The 19,421-nt window shown below is 38.9% G+C and overlaps 2 protein-coding genes across 2 annotated transcripts in view; one reads left to right on the top strand and one right to left on the bottom strand.

Moving 5' to 3' along the window:
• Positions 1-206: 206 nt before the first annotated feature.
• Positions 207-8,771, bottom strand: tkfc (triokinase/FMN cyclase). Its single transcript, XM_053343784.1, has 17 exons — positions 8,712-8,771; positions 7,169-7,358; positions 6,965-7,069; positions 6,297-6,484; positions 5,978-6,056; positions 5,804-5,893; positions 5,101-5,135; positions 4,894-4,978; positions 4,670-4,759; positions 4,388-4,504; positions 4,188-4,307; positions 3,120-3,257; positions 2,913-3,019; positions 2,728-2,834; positions 1,387-1,420; positions 1,167-1,259; positions 207-803 (listed from the first exon to the last, which is right to left on the bottom strand). Exons 1-17 carry the CDS (start codon positions 8,715-8,717, stop codon positions 645-647), a joined length of 1,743 nt encoding a protein of 580 aa, XP_053199759.1. The 5' UTR covers positions 8,718-8,771; the 3' UTR covers positions 207-644.
• A 2,128-nt stretch (positions 8,772-10,899) lies between these two features.
• exoc6b (exocyst complex component 6B) overlaps positions 10,900-19,421 on the top strand; it is a 100,699-nt gene continuing 92,177 nt past the window's right edge. The window contains exon 1 of the mRNA XM_053343151.1: positions 10,900-11,167. Within this exon, the coding sequence (XP_053199126.1) occupies positions 11,079-11,167 (89 nt within the window). The 5' untranslated portion in view covers positions 10,900-11,078. The remainder of the gene's footprint in view (positions 11,168-19,421) is intronic.

The following is a 19,421-nucleotide window of genomic DNA, read 5'->3' as shown; positions in this document are numbered from 1 at the left end:
GTTGGTAGTTGATAAAAAGAGAGAGAGAAATGAAACTTAAAAGGAAGTAAGGAAGAGCTGAAAGAAATTCAACAAGATTTTTATCTCCAAAAAACTTTCAGAGTACGAGCAAAGAGAAAAGAAGACCGCAATTAAATACTTTTAACACTAACCACACACACACACACACACACACACACACACACACACACACACACACACACACACACACAAACACATAAACACTTTGTGAAAATTGTGTTTTATTTGTTAGAATTAATACTGTTTCATCTTTAAAGTGCTTTTAACCCACGTACAATTATTCTACATTGTAAGAAATGTTAATTTTTGTGTAAAACATTGTCTTCTTTGATTAGGAATGTCTAAAAAAACACTCAAAGTCTTGTGCAAAAGATGATTAACTATGAAAATCATCTATACAAACAACAACTCATAATTGTATTTCATTATTAGTAACCAGGAATGTTCAATTCATGATTCAAGTGCCAGTATTTAAGCAACAGCTAAAATATATTTTAACTATTTTTGAGGTTGTTAATTCAATTTAAAAGAACCTGGACATTAAATCACATTAGGTTATGTTATTTCGTGATGATGTTAGTGTGATGGTGGTGATAATCTGCTCGGATTCTGGTTTCTGAGAATTACTTCTTCCCCTCCAGCGCCTCAAGCACGGCTCTCAAGATGGCGGCGACAGCCACGGCGCCTGGGTCGGGCTGGGTGAGCCGCTCCGCTGCGATGTAGCTGGCTCGTCCCGCCCTCGCTGTGAGGTTACGGGTCGACTCTGCCCCCACAGCAGCTTTCTGAGAGGGGGAAGGGAGAGAAAAAGAAGAGAAATAGGAAAAAGAAGACAATTCTGGGGTTAAGACTAGCTGAATTTGATCATAAATACGAACAAATTAGGGTACAAATTCCCAGTGGAGATAACAAAAGTGAAAAGTGATGAGATTTGAGATAAAAAAGTATGCAGAATCAGATAGTGTTTGAGGCATGACGGTGTTAAAAGGCATCCTGCCAGTGTACAAACATATAAAAAAGTTCAATCAGCTGTTATCTGGAGCAGACCTGAGTTATGACTTCAAAAGTCTGCAGTAATAGAAGCCGCTGTCAGCATCTTTACAGCTTTAATAAAAAAAGTTGTAGTGCTCGTTGAGTATTATCTGCACCTGCACGGCCGCCTGCAGTACCGTCATCTGTCCACTGAGTGGTGCTGTGGTCAGTTTCATCAGCTCATCCACTGCAGGGCACAAAGCGTCCAACTGGAGAACAGACAGACACAGAGACGTAAAAAAGGAAATATATAAAACATACAAAGCAGGATAAACTTTTGTATGATAGGCAAAAAGTGTGGAAAAAATATTATATTATATTACAATTTTTCCTCACCATTGTTCTGTCTCCAGGGTCGGCACCACCGTATCTAGAAGACAGTTGACATTACGGATCATTTAGATTCATATCAACTGTTTTTTTAACCTTTTTTGACCCCTTGCACATTTTAATCCTTATATACTGTTCATATTTGGGCATTTCACAAATATCTCCTCATAATTTGTGTCAATATATAATTTCAGAACCACTTATAATGCATGAATACCTCATTGTTATTAATAAATTGGTGGTTAATTAATCTTTCAGAGAGCAGAGAGAGTGTATTCTTCAGTTTTTATGCTTTTTGTTGATGGAGAAAATAAATAATGGTACAACACTAGAGAACATAACCCTTTCAATTATTTATATTAATGGTGAATAAACTGTAAACATGGGTCAAACACTCAACAAAAAATGTGTATCAGCTGCACAAAAACATTATAAGAAAGCTAAAATACTTCCATCTTTGTATAATCTAGATCACATTAAAATGAGTCATCACATTTTATGGCTAAAAGAAAAGTTTTTAAGGCGCTTTTTCTTCTTTTAAATGTAAAAATGGGTCAAATTAGGCCCCCCAACAGTACGTAACGTCTCAATTTGATTCTGTCCACTGATGATTTATGACTGTATGCCTTAGAAAATTAGAGTGATTAATGATAAAACTACATGCTAGAGCCCAAAGTGAGTCTAATAATCTATAATTTACAATCATAAGAAACAGAGAAAAGCATCAAACTTCATATTTGAGAAACGTTCATAGGTTTATATTCTGCAAAATCAACATATCAATGAATCAGTGTATCAGCACTAAATTTGATTCTTGCATACTTTCCTTTATACTTTATATTCAGCAGGAAAACAATGTCATATACTGTGGAATGAAATGATGTTGAATTAATTTTTTTAATAAGTATTTTTAACCTGTAATCAATAAATACAGCCTCAGGTTTGATGTGTGATGTTGTTTTTATGCTTCTATTATATTTATATAGTCTTGGAAATCTTCTCCACACACTCACAGCTTTTTACATTTTTCTTTGACTGATTTTTTTCTTGGGATATGATTGAAAGCTCTGGAACAGCTACTAAATGGCTCTTTTGGTAAGACTGTCTTGCAAGCTGCTGTTTCCACCGTCAAGAATGAACTTTATACTTCAGCTTTGAAGTCCTCGAAGTGCTCAGAAAAGTGGGATTTAAACATCTCAACTCCACCTGCTGATGAAGATCATGTGATATGGTTGAAAGGCCCAGAAAGGGAACACAAAAGGACGCATTTCTGCTCTCTCTCACAAAATGACACACTGAAATGAGTCAAACTGAACACAGACATTACAGTACAGTCCAGTCTCACACCTTCTCACAGCCTGTGTCCCAGCATGCATTGCACTTGCCCAGGCTGCTGCGTTGCTTCGCCCTTCGGTCACATGACCAGCCGCCGCAGTCAGGAACAGACTGTACATCTGAGAGAGACACATGGAAGGTAAGTGTGTCTGAGCTGTCAATCAGTATTCAAAGAAGAGAGTAAGAGGAAAACTTACTGCTCCTGAAGACCCACCCATCTTCTCCTCCACCAATCCAGCGAGGACTGATAACAGTTGTCCGGGGCAACCAGGGACCACATGATGCTGGAGCCACTCCTGAATGGCTGAATGAGTATTTTAGTAGACTTTATTTTTTTAATCATACCTGTTCATTGTTTTTTTGCATGTTGTCTTATTGATTTTAAAGTGTTTGTTGTTTCTTACCTCGAGCAGCTTGTGCGTGAGTGTTGCCACAGTCTCCGTCACCGGCAGCACGATCCAAAGCGTTGAGTTCCTCCTGCTTTTCCAACAGTGTTGAACAAACCATCTCTAATGCTTTATGCATCACAGGACTCAGTGGCCCTGGCAGAAAAAAAAAATATTGTGAGGTCGTATTTTTAACCAGGGTAGGGGCAACGAGCTTCAGACCATAATATTTTCAATTGCACTTCCTCTATTGGCCAGAAGATGGCAGTGTTTTAATTAAATACAGGGTTTCTGCAGGACTCACCATCACTAAGTCAAATTTCAGGCTTTTAAAGACCTTTTTAAGACCAAGTATAAAGCAGTTTAAACACCTGTTTCATGATCACACCAGACACAGGATGAAAGTTTGGTGCAAAAACACAATATGGACAAGAATTATTCATTATATCACACATTTAAGTACTTCCAAGCATATAATATGTAGGTATGTAACAATAATTCCTCATCACAGAGTAGATTAAATTATTGCAACCTAGATTTGGATAAGCAGCAGAAATGGATGGTTTACCACATTTTAGACTCGAACCCTAACCTTTAACTAATGTACTTAGCAATAGTGTAAATGTTAACAACAGGTCTGAGGGTCCTGACTAAAACTATACAAACCCCCTTTTAGTTTTTAGAAGTATGACGTATCCTGACTGCCTGCAATCAGATTCTTAATCACTTCATTACTGACTTTTCTATGTATCACAGGCAAGAGGAAAGTACTTCTATTTAAGACTTTAATACTTTCTAAGGTTTTTATATTTAAGGAAATTAAAGGATTTTTGAGACCTGCAGATGTCCTGAAATACAACTTATTAAAAAAATCTAATGTCTAAATTGAACATTTTGCATATTAATGCTTCTGATGGTATTTAACATTATTGAATTATTAAGATATTAAGGCTTACAGATGTTTATATTTGGGGTTGTGTTTCTGTTCATCCCACATTGAATTTTAAGGTAAGACAAAACCAAAGCACCACATAAAACACAGTAATACACTACATATATATCCAGTACGTAACCAAGGAAACTGACCTTCAGGGTGTGTGTTATCCTGAGGTCGAGTGCTCATTGCTGGAGCATCTGTGATGTAGCTGCGTCCGCTCACACTCACACAGCTGAGGTTTGGCCAGGCGGGGGCGCTGGTCTTAGCATCTGGATGACATACAAGAGGCTAAGTATATGATGTGAGTAAATGTGTGTTTGTGTGTGTGTGTGTGTGTGTGTAGTCTCACCAAAGAGTTTCAGTATTTCCTGATTGGCCTTCATCATGGTCAGCGACATTCCCGCCATCTCCAGTGACGTCATAAATGAGCCGGACATCACCCTAGCAACCATAACCCCACGACTTTCTGTAACCATAGAGACCACCAATCACATTAGACAACATCCTCAGAAATGTTGACAGTTGCAGAGAGGTCAAAAACTTTTAATGTGTATTAACACATAAACACAGATAATCTAATTTATCCATGAACACACACACACACACACACACACACACACATAGTAATTACCCAGGCAGATGATGGCAGCTCTCGTAACCACGGCGATCTCCAGACAGGACAGAGCTCCCAGGTTGTTCACACACAAGACCACACTGTCGCCTGCATCAAGGAAGAAGGACACACACACACACACATACACACACACACACACACAAACACACACAGAGTTCAAATAAATAGCGGCCACACACACTTAAAGTCAATATAATTAAAGTTATTATAGATTATACTACCAGGCTTCAGGGGCAGATGCGATTGGCTGTCAGGATTGGTCATGTGATCGATCATGGTCTTCACCACCTCATCTGCAGACGCCACCTGATTGAGAAGATAAATTAATAAAACTAAGAGTACGAAGAAGTGGAAAACTAGACATAGAACAGGTAAATGGAGTCAAATAGATAGAAGAGTTGTTCTGGTTGAATCTGAATCTGACTGACCTTTGACCTTTTGATTCCAGGTTCACCGTGGATTCCTGCAGAAGATGGAAAACACCTATAAACATGCAGCAGCTCTCTACTTTAACCTTGCAGTCCTTTGTAGATGTGGCTTTATAAAAAAAACATTTTAGCAGAAATTTGGGTTAAAGAGATGTTGCAAGGAAGCAGCAGTGAGTTGTTTCCCAGCATTAAATGAAAAACAGGATTAGTTCCTAAAGTAAAAAACTCAATTTGAATTTCAATATCTTTTACATCTAAACGGGATAGTTTGACATTTTTTAAAGGGTAAATATCCATTTTTTCCTTCTGGATGGAGAAAATAAATAATGGTACAACACTAGAGAACATAACCCTTTCAATTAACTATATTAAAGGTGAATAAACGGGAGAGTTAAATGAGAAGATGGATACCACAATTATGAAGCTACAGCCAGGAGATGCTGTCCAAAAGTTTTAAAAAAATGCTTTTAATCTTTAAATGCTGACTCATTGAGATATTTTATCTAGTCTCACTTAATCTGAATAAAAGGTTATCAATGCAGGGTTTAAAAGAAAGACTCTCTCTTGTATTACTTCCTGTATTAATTATTTATAAATAAATAAATCTGTACAGGAATTTAGATTTGCTTCAGAACTGGCTAGACCTTATTGTCCCTCCTCCTTTCTCCTCCTCTCTCCATCCTCCTCTCATCGTCTCTCTCACCCAGTCCCAGCTCCATGTCTCCTGGCGGCAGATCAAAAGACGGCAGGCAGCCAGGAACGCTGCACGGAGACAGACTCACCCCCAGTGTGCCTTTAATACAGAAAAACAACAACATATGATTATTAAAACCACGGAGCAGCAGCATGTGGGGACAAACAGGTGAAGGAGACTCACCAATCCCCTTCAAAGCCTCTGTCGCCGTGGAAACGATCTTGTCCAATGAGCAGCCTTCTTCTGCTAAGGCACCTGCCAGCTGAGAGGAAGAGTGACCAGACTTATAAAGTGAGTTATTTTAACCCTCCTGCTGTCCTCGAGTCAAGGAAGGAAGGAAGGGAGGAAGAAGGAAGGGAGGAAGGAAGAAAGGGAAGAAGGATGGAAAGGAGGGAGGAAGGAAGGGAAGAAAGGAGGAAGGAAGGAAGGGAAGAAAGGAGGGAGGAAGAACCTACTATTCCCGAGATCAAGAACTTTCACACCCAACACCCTTGTTGTCTACCTTTGGTATGAAGACGGTGCCACACAAGCCTCTCCTCCCGGCCTTACTGGGGCGTTCAAAGGCACAGTCCTCGGCAACTATCACCATCTCAACAGTGACGCCATGGTTACGGGCCTGCTCTGCCGCCAGTCCAAAGTTGAGGCGGTCACCAGTGTAGTTCGTCACAATGAGAAGAACCCCGGAGGCTCCTGGGAAGTGATGAGGATTGGGTTTGATTGAAATTAGTGTATCATCATTCTTGATGTATCATAACGGTGCATTTAATATGCTTCATTATAGTGTTTGGAAACGAAGAAAAGATAAGTTAAGATAAGATAAGAACAATAAATAGTAAGTACAAAAAACTATAAGAACAATTAGGGCTGGGCGATTTTTGTATTAATCGTGATTTTTTTTCTGGCGATTTTTAAATTTTTTTTTTTTTTTTTTTGTAAATGTAGCAGTGTAGTTTATTGTAAGATGTTGGTGGATGAGAATGTACAAGCATTGCGATTTTATATTTCAATTATTGTGATTTTCTTTCCTTAAACAGGAACAGGTTGAACCAAACACTTGATAATACATCATAAGTCATATTTACAAAAAACAATAAAACACACATCACATCAGTTTAAACATCAATTTATCTTTAAAACTGTTTTCAAAAATGTGAGAAGACTCCAGCATACCTGCGTTGTGTAAGCAGAGAATAGCAGCCAGGATGCTAGCAGGAGGTGGAGACGCAAATACTCCACCTGCTACTGTTGCTGACAGCATGCCTGCACCGATGTAACCTGGAGACAAGACAGAGGAAGAGGAAAGAAATAATGTGACGATGCATTAAATCTCTCTGCTGTACGTTGTTTGGCCTACATGCATGACCTGAATCATACCCCCATGTGCAGGTTCGTGTCCCGACCCCCCTCCGGACAGCAGGGCCACTTTGCCCCTCAGGTTGTTCAAGTCGGACCGGAGCACGACTCTGTGGCCCTTCAGCAGAGACAGACCCCCGCTGGCCCTGACGAGTCCGCAGAGCGCCTCGTCCACACAGCTGTCCACTGAGTTTATCAACTTCTTTTGGGGCTGAGAGAAAGAAAAGAAGAAGTAGTTCTACCTCCAATCTGGGCAAGTTAAAGAAATTAAATTTTTTTTTTTAAATTACATTTTTTTTACACTGATTTTTTTGGGGTGTTGAATTTCTTTACATGTTGAATTTTCAAAAACTGTTTTTTTTTGTTTTGTTTTTTTTACAATGAATTTATTTCAACATTGAAATAATGGTTTTTAAAATTCAAAGTCTGATTTTGATACAGAAAAATTTCAATCTTATAAATTCATATTCAAACTCAGATGGCACCCATGATGGGTGAAAGCAAAGAACTCTCCCTTTGCAATCTGATTGTTGTAAAACACATCAGGAGACTGGTTACAGATGTGTTACAAATCTTCCGGTCGGCACTATTGGGCCAACATTTGTGGAAGGAAGTAGAGATCTCATCACAATCCTCTAGATTTAATGACAATCTGTTTAAAAGAATGAGCCAAAAAATCACACCTTGGGTCTTGAAGCTGTTTCTCCACTAAGTATTAAATAAATTCAGTTAGTGTGCTCAATACTGTTTTCCTCTTTCATTCCACATAACTTCATTTATGGAGTTAAATGTTTTGATTTCCTTATATATGTGGATTTAATGAGTTAATACCAACGTCTGGTGAAAATGTCATGTGTATCGCCTCATTACAAATATACATTCAGTACTTATTTACCCCACTGTATATCAGTCAGAGAGACCAAACCACCACTTTTACTGTAATACTGCATACTACATCACTATAATACTGCAGTACTTTTACTGTAATACTGCAGTACTTTTACTGTAATACTGCATACTACATCACTCATAATACTGCAGTACTTTTACTGTAATACTGCATACTACATCACTCATAATACTGCAGTACTTTTACTGTAATACTGCATACTACATCACTCATAATACTGCAGTACTTTTACTTTAATACTGCATACTACATCACTATAATACTGCAGTACTTTTACTTCAGTTGGATTTTTCTTGCAGGACTTTTACTGTTAATGGAGTATTTTTTACTCTATTGGTACTTTTAATACTACACAGCACACACACATGAACATTTACACAAATCAAAGTTATCTTAAATCAAAGTTTACAGAGGCTACATTATAAAATCTTTTCATCTGCAGCAACAAAACAGTATAAAAGTTGGATTTTACAGCTTTGACTGCAGTTCCGTTATCACAGCAGCTCGGACTCTGATCTCTTTTGAGTGACAGGTGTGCAACTCAAAGCTAAAACTGAGCCAGGCTGAAACTCTTCACAGTGAGACTCACTCTCTGCACACTTCCGGTCTGCACTCATGCTCCATTATAACTTCACTGTTTCTATTATTCTTTACCTCCATTTGGACTTTAGTTGCTTCTTTCCTCTTCTGACAGCAGCAGCACGAACCAGCAGAGTCAAGTCAGCCACACTTAATGACAATGACACCGGATGTAATACCGTGCTGCTGCCTAGAAAAATAAAACACATGAGTCACCTCCTTTAAAATTTAGTTGCACAACTTCATTGACTATTGTAAAATATACTAAATATAGTTGTATTGTGTTATATTTGCTGCAAAATAAGAGCTGGTATTTTTTTATAATTTACTGAAAGCAACGCCCATTATTAGAGTGTTGTTTTATTTTGAAACTGTGAGCGGAAGTTGATTTATTGCACAAAAGGTGAAGGTGGAGTGAGGTTTCAGTCACACCTACTTTTTGTTTCCGGCTGGATTTAAAAAGAACAATTGTGAAATCCCATACACACACACACACACACACACACACACACACACACACACACACACACACACACACACACACACACACACACACTCCTCTCTCTTTTTTTTTAGGAAGCATATTAATTATGAGCTATTATGGAAATTTAAATCCAATTTGAGGAAATAATAAGCTGTAAACATGCTGAACCCAATAATCCCCATTAACAGTCTTTTTCTACAAGCGTCTAGACATGAAATAATTAAATAAATAAAACATAATAATGAGTATTTTACTTTACTGAACCCAGTGGTGGACGAAGTACACAGACCACGTACTTGAGTAGAAGTTGAGATACCTAGTGTAAAATATTACTCCAGTAAAAGTGAAAGTGCTCCCTTTAAATGTCGACTTGAGTAAAAGTATAAAAGTACTTGGCTTCAAATGTACTTAAGTATCAAAAGTAAAAGTAATTTGGTGTAATGTAGTTCCAATGTCTTGGTATGTCCTTTATACACTCAATCAAGTCATTTAAGGTTAAAAAGCCCACTAACACCACCCTGAAAACAAAATGTTTTCCATTTGTGATATCTGGTATTGATATCTTTTGAAATTATCATAAGCACATCATACTAAATGGAAATCACCTGATTAGGAATTAATAGGGAGGGGGAAAACCACACTAGACACATATTTCTTTAACTTCCATGTGTTGGCAGGGCAGGCTACTGGACAGCGAAACTTTGTCAAATGAATGCTAATAGAGATATGGATGGAGGAGAAGGCAAGTTGGGACAAGTAGCCAGGTAGGGGGCCGGGCCAAAACTGCTCGACACACGATGTGTTCTGATTGGTACACTTGCGGTGCACGTTCATTTGGACCTGTCACAGCAGCTGGTCATGCATGCATGTTGTGGAAAGGAACATTGAAAGGAACGACAGGTTTTTGGAAAGTAGTTGAGTAAAAAGTAAGATTTTCCACTTCCAAATGTAGTTGAGTCAAAGTATAAAGTCTCACAAAACAATGATACTCAAGTAAAGTACAGATCCGCTAAAAAGTTACTTAAGTACAGTAACGAATTACTTGTACTTCGTTACTGTCCACCACTGACTGAACCCAATTTTTCTCCATGGAGGTCCCTGAAAAACAGTTTCAGTGATGTTGCAGTGCATAATAAGCAAAAAAAAATAAAAGGTAATTGAAAATACAGTGCATTAAAATATGAATCCATGTTGTTCTGGGTCATTTTATTTGAGATCTAATGGCTTGCAGAATTATGCAGAACACACTCAGACTTTTTTTTTGAGTGGGTGAGGAAAATGTATATATTTATTGGCGTATATATATAATAAATATTTCCGTCTAGGAAAGCAGACCTTTAGAGGGGCTCAGCTCCTATAATGAGAATTTGACATTAAACTAAACCACACATTTCAATGGATAATGTAAATTACAACAAGAACAATGAATACACAGTAGAGTGGTCTACTATAATGTATAATAATAATAATAATGGTTCAGAATCGCATATTTCTACAGAGAGGACTTTAAGATACTTATTGAGCCATGAGGGAAAAATTATATATTAATGTCAGAACTATCCAAAGTACATTAAAGCTGTTAAAATAAAACCATTTGAACCTGTAGCATAAGTGTTATCCCATCTCTAATAGACAGGCTAAACATAATTAAAGTTGTATAAAATAAAAAGCTTAGGTGCAAATGAGATACGTAATAACACCAAAGTGTATAAAAAGAATAATTAACATCTTATTTCCCTTTTTTTTTGTTCATTCCTGCCTGCTTAAGGGGTTAAATGTCCATCTTTAAGCTCCGCTCCTTCGGGCTGCACCACACCAACATCAAACCAACCCTCTGGTTCCTCCTGCATGACGCACGGAGCTCCTGCTCAGAGCCAGACACCCAGCTCCTGCTCCTCCTGCTGCTCCTCCTGCTGCACCTCCTGCTTCTCCTGAATCAAACCAGAGCAACATGCAGGATGGCGAGTGTGGAGACAGCCGCGGAACACGAGCGAATCCTGCGGGAGATCGAGAGCACAGACACGAACTGTATCGGCCCGACACTCCGGTGAGTACCTCCAGGCGAGAGGGGGGGTCCTTGTCCTTTTTTTTTTACCCGGGTGAAAGCGCTCTCTGGGCGGCGTCAGCCACATTCGAATCCCCGGTGCTCTTGGAATCTCTGGAGCTAGCCGCGACTAGCTCCAAAAAACTTTAACGACGCCTGCTTCCATTATCGGACAGCAGCTATGCTTGGCTACATTTTTAGCAAAACATAAACCTTGAGTATTTTAAAACTTGACACTGTGTATCTCTTAGTGTGTGTGTGCGGGTTTCTAACTTTGACATTATCCTCTTCCATTGCTTTTGTCGCCAAAAAAGTTGGACAACTTGTCCACAGGGGGCAACTCAGCAACTTGAGCTACCATTAGCATTCAGCTCACTGGTTGCAGAGCTCATAGTGAGAGAGGGGAGGGTGTTTTTGGTTTTGGCCCTTTCTTTATTTGACAGGTGGGTCACTTTATATTTAAGTTAGTCAACATGTGTGGAGGAATGTTCTAGTGGCTGAGCTGTAATGTAGAGTTAGCCTGCTAAGGTGGCTAACAACACCCAATATATGTATGAAGGAGTGTGTGTGTGTGTGTGTGTGTGTGTGGAGCCCTGCCTCTTTCTTTCTCTCTCTCTCTCTCTCTCTCTTTCTGTGTGTTGGTAATGAATGAGTTGCTTTAGTGATGATGACACTGGTTGATAGTTGTCATGCTTTTATTTTGTTAAAATGGAGAGTGTTTGCTCAATAATAATAATAATGGAGTGGAAACTGCTCTCTCTCTCTCTCTCTCTCTCTCTCTCTCTCTCTCTCTCTCTCTGTGTGTGTGTTGGTAATGAATGAGTTGCTTTATCGATGATGACACTGGTTGGTGTTTGTCATGCTTTTATTTTGTTAAAGTGACTTCTCATGGAGAGTGTTTGCTCAATAATAATAATAATGGAGTGGAAACTGCTCTCTCTCTCTCTCTCTCTCTCTCTCTCTCTCTCTCTCTCTCTCTCTCTCTCTCTCTCTCTCTCTCTCTCTCTCTGAATGGGTTTTTCTGTTCACGTTGGTGTGTGTGTGCCAGCTACACATGGTTTCACATCCCATTAAAGAGTGGGAGGATGGGAGGAGGAGGAGGAGGGTAGTGGTGGTGGTGGTGGTGGTGGATGCAGCACTTCATCAGCTGTATTTGGACCTGAAATGGGTCACAGCCTTGTTCCTGTTCAGCTTTTTACATAAAGAGCAATGTTGTATATACGCGTACAGCGTTGCCAAGGTTACCCATTACTATTTACAACCCTATTTAAAATCAATTAACCAATGTTTTCCAGCTGTTAGGGGTAAGTGTATCCATTAAAGAGCAAAATCTATGTTGGATACTGACATGATTCATAAGGGAGATCATTTCTTATAAAGCAACATTGATCTCTCATTTGGAAATTTTGGAATATAAAATAAAGATATTTGATGAATAAAGTGGGTTTAATTGGTACTGTGACTCCATTTAAGCCCAAGTGTGCTCCATATAACCTCACATCATGATTTATTTACTAAATTTAAGAAAAAATATTGATTTTAAAGAATTAAAAACAGCAATATATGTATTCAGTTAAATGTTAAATATTAAAAAATGAGGAAAAAACCCTCCTGAGTAAAATCTTAAAGGTCTATCAGATCAGATTGTGTTCTATGGTTGCTATGGATACAGATCGTGTTCTATGGTTGCTATAGATACAGGTTGTGTTCTATGGTTGCTATGGATACAGATCGTGTTCTATGGTTGCTATAGAATTAAAAGCAGCAATATATGTATTCAGTAACATGTTCAATATTTAAAAAATGAATAAAATATTAAAGGTCTGACTTCAGATGTAACCTCCTTTTTTATAATCATCAATATTTTCATCAGTAACTTTAATTTATTTGACGCTTTTATTTTGAAGGCCTATTTAAATAAAGTCATTACTCCTCAACACTGTGTTTATATATAAGCCAGACTCGCCAAAATATAGAAAATGTCAAAGTCCATTTTAAAAATAACCCTGATTGATTTTCTTTAGTTATCTTAGTTAAAGGATCAGTTTCACAATTTCTCAAGTCCGCCTGATATCTGAGTTTTTCCTATAATTGGTCCGTCTGTTCATACTGGTTATTAAAAGAGCCTTTAATGGTAGCGATGAGCCCAAAATGCATCTAAAAGCTTCTATTGAGCTTCATCAGTCTGAGTTAGTCACATATCAAGTGGATATCTGACACATTTACTGTCTTTATAGCATCAAATTCCCTCTTAGTGCTTCCTGTTGATCTGACTCATTTGGACGCTGAAGCCTCATATCAGCTTCAGATAAACTTTTAAACACATTTTTGTATTAAACATTTTGGGTTTTTATGAAATTAGAAATAATTAAGACACACAGACACACATAAATACTTAATTTTGGTTTTATTTTCTTAATTTTTCTTAAGATAAAGAGCTTTTTGGTAACACTTCAGTTTTAATCAGCACTATAGAAATTCTAAGCTGATATTAAATAGTTTATAACGCACTATAATGTATGTTAAAAATATGTGGGGCTTTTTATTTCATGAAGAAACTCAAGAATAAAATAAAGGCTGATTTATGCTTCTGCGTCGGACCGACAGCGTAGGTACATGTAGCCCTCTGTACGGTGGCCGAGAAGGGTCATAACACATGCAAATGCCAAAACATCTACAAATTCAGAAAACACCTTCATCGATGTTAAAAATATTCACAAACTAGATGAAAACGGAAATGTTTCCAGGGGGACCGTAACTCCTTTCTTTCCTTCCTTCCTCCTTTCCTTCCTTCCTCTCTCCCTCCTTACTCCTTTCTTTCCTTCCTTCCTTCCTCCCTCCTTACTCTTTCTTTCCTTCCTTCCTCTTTTCCTTCTTACTCCTTTCCTTCCTATCTTTCTTTCCTTCCTTTCTTCCTTCCTTCCTTCCTTCTTCTCTCCCTCTTTACTCCTTTCTTTCATTCCTTCCTTCCTTTCCTTTCCTTCCTTCCTTCTTCTCTCCCTCTTTACTCCTTTCTTTCATTCCTTCCTTCCTTTCCTTTCCTTCCTTCCTTCCTTTCCTCCCTCCTTCTTTCCTTCCTTCCTTCATTCCTTTGTTCCTCCTTTCCTCCCTCCCTCCTTACTCTTTTCCTTCCTTCCTTGTTCCTCCTTTCCTCCCTCCCTCCTTACTCTTTTCCTTCCTTCCTTGTTCCTCGTCCTCGTGTCTTTTTGAACCGATTGTCCGAAGAGGAAACAAGCAGTTGAAGGCTTATCAAAGGTGTTTGTGGAGTAGAGGGAGTTTGGTTTCATTCTTGTCCTTCAGTGTCAGTAGTTTTCTCCTCTAGTCCGGTTTAAAAAGCTTGAAGTGTTGGTTGGTTGTACGACTTGACACCTTTGGGTGCCACATTCTGCTCTCGAGTGCCGGTCGGAGCTCAGAACGAGTGATGAGTGTTTATTTATGTTTCTGTCTGCGATGTTTCATTTGTTCCAGCTTCTGCTTTCTGAGTCTCAGTGTTTCCACTTTTGATGACACACACACACACACACACACACACACACACACACACACACACACACACACACACACACACACACACACACACACACACACACACACACACACTTTAAATGTAGTAGCACAGTCTATGTTTGGAGCTGTGGATTTCAGCGTTCTCTATATTTAGCTGCAGCCTTTTCATTTGTATCAATCAATTAGTCAAACTTTATTTATAAATAACCTTCACACAGGTTAATATGTAGTTTAAAGTGCTTCACAGGTCATTTATAAGCTCATAATAATAATAATAATAATAATAATAATAATAATAATAATAAAACTGAATAAGTGAAAACGTAAAGAAAAGGAATAAAATACGATAAGGGAAAAAATATAGAAGAATTTAATGCATGTGAGAGAAAATAAATGATTAAAAATGTAAAAAAAACAAAAAAAAAGCTAAAATAAATAAGAGAAAAATGATAAGGGAGAAAAATTTGAGAGAAAATAAGAATAAATACATGTAATATAAATAGGATAAAATAGGATTCATAATAAAAATCTAAATAAGTCTTGTTACCTCTCTCTATGTTGTGTGTCTTGTCTGTCAAAGCACTTTGTGAACTTTGTTTTTTAACCCTTAAACAGGCAGGATGGAACATTAGATGTAAAAAATCCTAATTTGATGTCACTAGTTATGTCATTTGCACCCAAAGTAAAACATTTCCACTCATGTTTTTAATATATTTTGGATTTTATCAGTTGTATCTCCACCAGGATGTGTTGCCCTTATTAAGGTATAAAATGGTCATAATGGTAAAAACACTTAAATGTGTTATTTAACATAGAAAAATTATACATTCTGGTCATTAATATCACACATAGTAGTTTCTAAACTGATTTTTATCATTTTATCAAGCTTTAATTCTACCAATGAAAGGCTCGTATACAATTAAACAACAACCTTACCAATCATGCTCCTTAAAGAGTCTGTATCTCCTGTTAAAGGGTTAACCCTTTATTGGGCAAATAATTATATTTGGTAACTTCTGTAAATATCCCAAAATATCCTTCCTTCTTTCTTCCCTTCCTCTTTTCCTTTCTCCCTCCCTCGTTCCTTATTTCCTCCGTCCTTCCTTCCTTTCCTTCCTTCCATCTGTTCTTCCTCCCTCCCTCCCTTCCTTCTCTCCTCCCTTCCTTCTTTCCTTCCTCCATCCCCCTTTCTTCTTCCTTCCTTCCTTCTTTCTTCCCTTCCTCCCTCCCTCCTTCTCTCTTTTTTTCCTCCCCCCTACCTTCCTACCTTCCTTCCTTCCTTCCTTCTCTCTTTTTTTCCTCCCCCCTACCTTCCTTCCTTCCTTCCTTCCTTCCTTCCTTCTTTCTTCCCTTCCTCCCTCCCTCCTTCTCTCTTTCTTTCCTCCCCCTACCTTCCTTCCTTCCTTCCTTCCTTCCTTCTTTCCTTCCTTTCAATGAGTGTCCTATAAAGGGTTAAAGGTGCTCTATAAATAAATAAAGAAAGTTATATAAAGAGCGTAAAGCCTGTGATTCATGGCTCTGTTTAAAAAAACTGCAAATATTTAATAGATGATCTGTAATATTCAAGATTTTTAAAAGAGCTGATAATCAGTCAGAGAGCAATTTGTGTTCACGTTACTCTTTTATTTTAATGCTCTCTCTTTTCTCCGAGCGTCGTCTTTGTGGTCGATCAGGTGGTTGTTTTATAATCGATATCAGTTAACGCAGAGAGAGTTTCAGGACCGAGACGCTGATGAGCCTTAAGACAGATGTGATTATAAACGTAAAGCCCAATTTCCACTGGGCACTGGGAGTGTCTCTCCACCGGGAACGTCTCAGCAGGGTGTCAGCAACGTCCCAGCAGAGCCGTGATGGAGCCGTTTCCAACTCGCGACAAGCTCAACAGAGCAGATCGCACCAGACAGGAAGTCCGACACTGAATCGGCATAATAAAACTTCCGTTTTTCAAAATAAAACAACCCGTGCAGCCTCCCGATCGTATTTCAGCAACAAACAGGAATAAAACAGACAGATAAAGACTCAATCTAGCTACGTAGCTACTGACACATGACATAAGCACAAAAATCTAAGAAAATTACCAAATCAACCAAAATTGAGCAAGTTAACAAAACCGGGCCATTTATTTGGGCTGCTACTACAGTAATTACGGTAGACTAAAAGCATTTGTTCAGATTTGATTGGGCTGCTACTACAGTAATTACGGTAGACTAAAAGCACTTGTTCAGATTTGATTGGGCTGCTACTACAGTAATTACGGTAGACTAAAGGCACTTGTTCAGATTTGATTGGGCTGCTACTACAGTAATTACGGTAGGCTAAAGGCACTTGTTCAGATTTGATTGGGCTGCTACTACAGTAATTACGGTAGACTAAAAGCATTCGTTCGGATTTGATTGGGCTGCCGTAATTTCTGTATTAACCCTTGTGTCGTCCTCCCGGGTCAAATTGACCCCGTCTGTTCTGACTGTTCCTTCTTTCCTTTCCTCCGTCCTTCCCTTCCTTCCTTCCTTACTTTTTTCCATCCTTCTGTCTTTGCGTCTTTCCTTCCTTCCTCCTTTCTTCCTCCCTTCCTTCCTTCCTTCCTCCCTTCCATTATTCCTTCCTTCCATCCTTCCGTCCTTCCATCTTTCCTTCCTCCCTTCCATCATTCCTTCCTTCCTTCCTCCTTTCCTTCTCTCATCCTCCCTTCCATCATTCCTTCCTTCCATCCTTCTGTCCTTCCATCTTTCCTTCCTCCCTTCCATCATTCCTTCCTTCCATCCTTCCGTCCTTCCATCTTTCCTTCCTCCCTTCCATCATTCCTTCCTTCCATTCTTCAATCTTTCTGTCTTTCCCTCCTTCCTCCTTTCCTCCTTCCTTCCTTCCTTCCTTCCTTCTTCCTCCCTTCCTTCCTTGACTCGAGGACAACAGGAGGGTTAACAGTGCAACTTCATTTTAAAAGGCAGCTTCCTCTACCATGCTATGCTCCGCTCCGCTGCTGTAACGCTGCCGGTGTGAGTTGACGCCGGGCCGAGGACGGAGCTAAACCGTAGCGCAGCCGTTCCGCGCCGCTGACGGACCCGGTGGAAATCCCCAGTAAGAGTAATGAAGGATGTGAAAGGAGCAAATGAGGAAGCAGCAGGTCTGCCAGAATCTGGAGTGACAGACTGAAAAATGGCTTCTGTAGATTTAAATAGTTTAATAATAATAATAAATAATGAAGTGCTGCTTTGTGTAATCAACACGTTCCCTCGACGCAGAAGTATAAATCAGCCTTTAGTGATAAGAAATGTTTAAAAATCTAATAAATAAGAGAGAAAAAAGAGGATAAAATAATAAAAGTTAGAGTAAAAATAAGGAGAAAAGATGAAGTTGAATAAAAGCTTGACCTAAGTGTATTTTATCCTTCATCACTTCTATTATAAGTTTATTATTATTAATTATTCTGATCTTCTAAAGCTGTTGTTTCAATTGTTAATTTATAGCTGCAGCAGGAAGTGAAACTGGATAAAACTGATGATGTGTCTGCAGTTATTTACATTATTAGTTTATCTACTGATTGATGTTTGTTAATGAACTCTTTAGTTTATTAAAATAATAATAAATAATGCAATAAAGAGAAGCTGCAAATCATATTTAAGAGACTACTAGACCCTTAAGTGGCAAAAATATCTAGTATTTGTATTTTTATTATCTCCTCCCTCCTTACTCCTTTCCTTCCTTCCTTCCTTCCTTCCTCTTTTCCTCCTTACTCATTTCCTTCCTTCATTCCTTCCTTCCTCCCTTCCTCCCTTCCTCCTTACTAATTTCCGTCCTTCCTACATCCCTCCCTCCCTCCTTACTCCTTTCTTTCCTTCCTTCCTTCCTTCTTTCCTTCCTTTCTCCCTTCCTTCCTTCCTCCTTTCCTTCCTTCCTTTCCTTCTTTCCTCCCTCCCTCCCTCCCTCCCTCCCTACTAATTTCATTCCTTCCTGCATCCCTCCCTCCCTGCTTACTCCTATCTTTCCTTCCTTCCACCTTTCCTTCCTATTTTCCTCCTTACTCTTTTCCTTCCTTCCTTCCTTCCTTACTCCTTTCCTCCCTCCCTCCTTACTAATTTCCTTCCTTCCTACATCCCTCCCTCCCTCCTTACTCCTTTCTTTCCTTCCTTCCTTCTTTCCTTCCTTCCTTCCTTCCTTCCTTCCTTCCTTGATGAATTGAATTCATGAATGGGAATTGGTGTAGAGACTAATTATAAGTCAGAATATAAGCAGTATGTACACACACACACACACACACACACACACACACACACACACACACACACATTTATTGGTGTTTTTTTTCTTTCTCCAAATACCTCCTAGAAGACAAAGATTTCAATCTAAGCTCAGCATGAATTTTAGAAACCTGTTAGATGAGTTTTCCGGCTCGTTACTGACTCACAAACTGTGTCTCAATCGCTCCTGTTTCTTATCTGTGTTTGTTTTCTACTGAGCTCATTTCCAGTTGCGCTGCGTGTCCTGCGTCCCCTCTAATCTAATCTGTCAACTCCAGTCAGCGTGTGTGTGTGTGTGTGTATATATGTGTGTGTGTGTGTGTGTGTGTGTGTGTGTGTGTGTGTGTGTGTGTGGAGCTCCACCCTGTGTTTAAACAGCGTGCAGCGGTGGGTTTCTGTCAGATTTAGCCATTAATAACAGGGCAGCTTTGTGTGTGTGTGTGTGTGTGTGTGTGTGTGTTGCTCTATAACCGTGGAACATGCTTACTTCTGATTGGCTGGCGGGCGTCCATTAA

The sequence above is a fragment of the Scomber japonicus genome, chromosome 22 (assembly GCF_027409825.1).
Source record: "Scomber japonicus isolate fScoJap1 chromosome 22, fScoJap1.pri, whole genome shotgun sequence".
In the NCBI taxonomy this organism is placed as follows: Eukaryota; Metazoa; Chordata; class Actinopteri; order Scombriformes; family Scombridae; genus Scomber; species Scomber japonicus.
Note: the sequence above shows the minus strand (reverse complement) of the source record. Positions and strands in the feature narration are given on the sequence as shown.

Excerpts from the sequence above, each read along its gene's own strand:
- tkfc (XM_053343784.1), bottom strand. Across the intron at positions 4,979-5,100 it reads CTGGAATCAAAAGGTCAAAG|GTGGCGTCTGCAGATGAGGT; the intron begins GTCAGTCAGATT and ends CTTCTCAATCAG. Across the intron at positions 3,258-4,187 it reads GGATAACACACACCCTGAAG|GGCCACTGAGTCCTGTGATG; the intron begins GTCAGTTTCCTT and ends TTTTTCTGCCAG.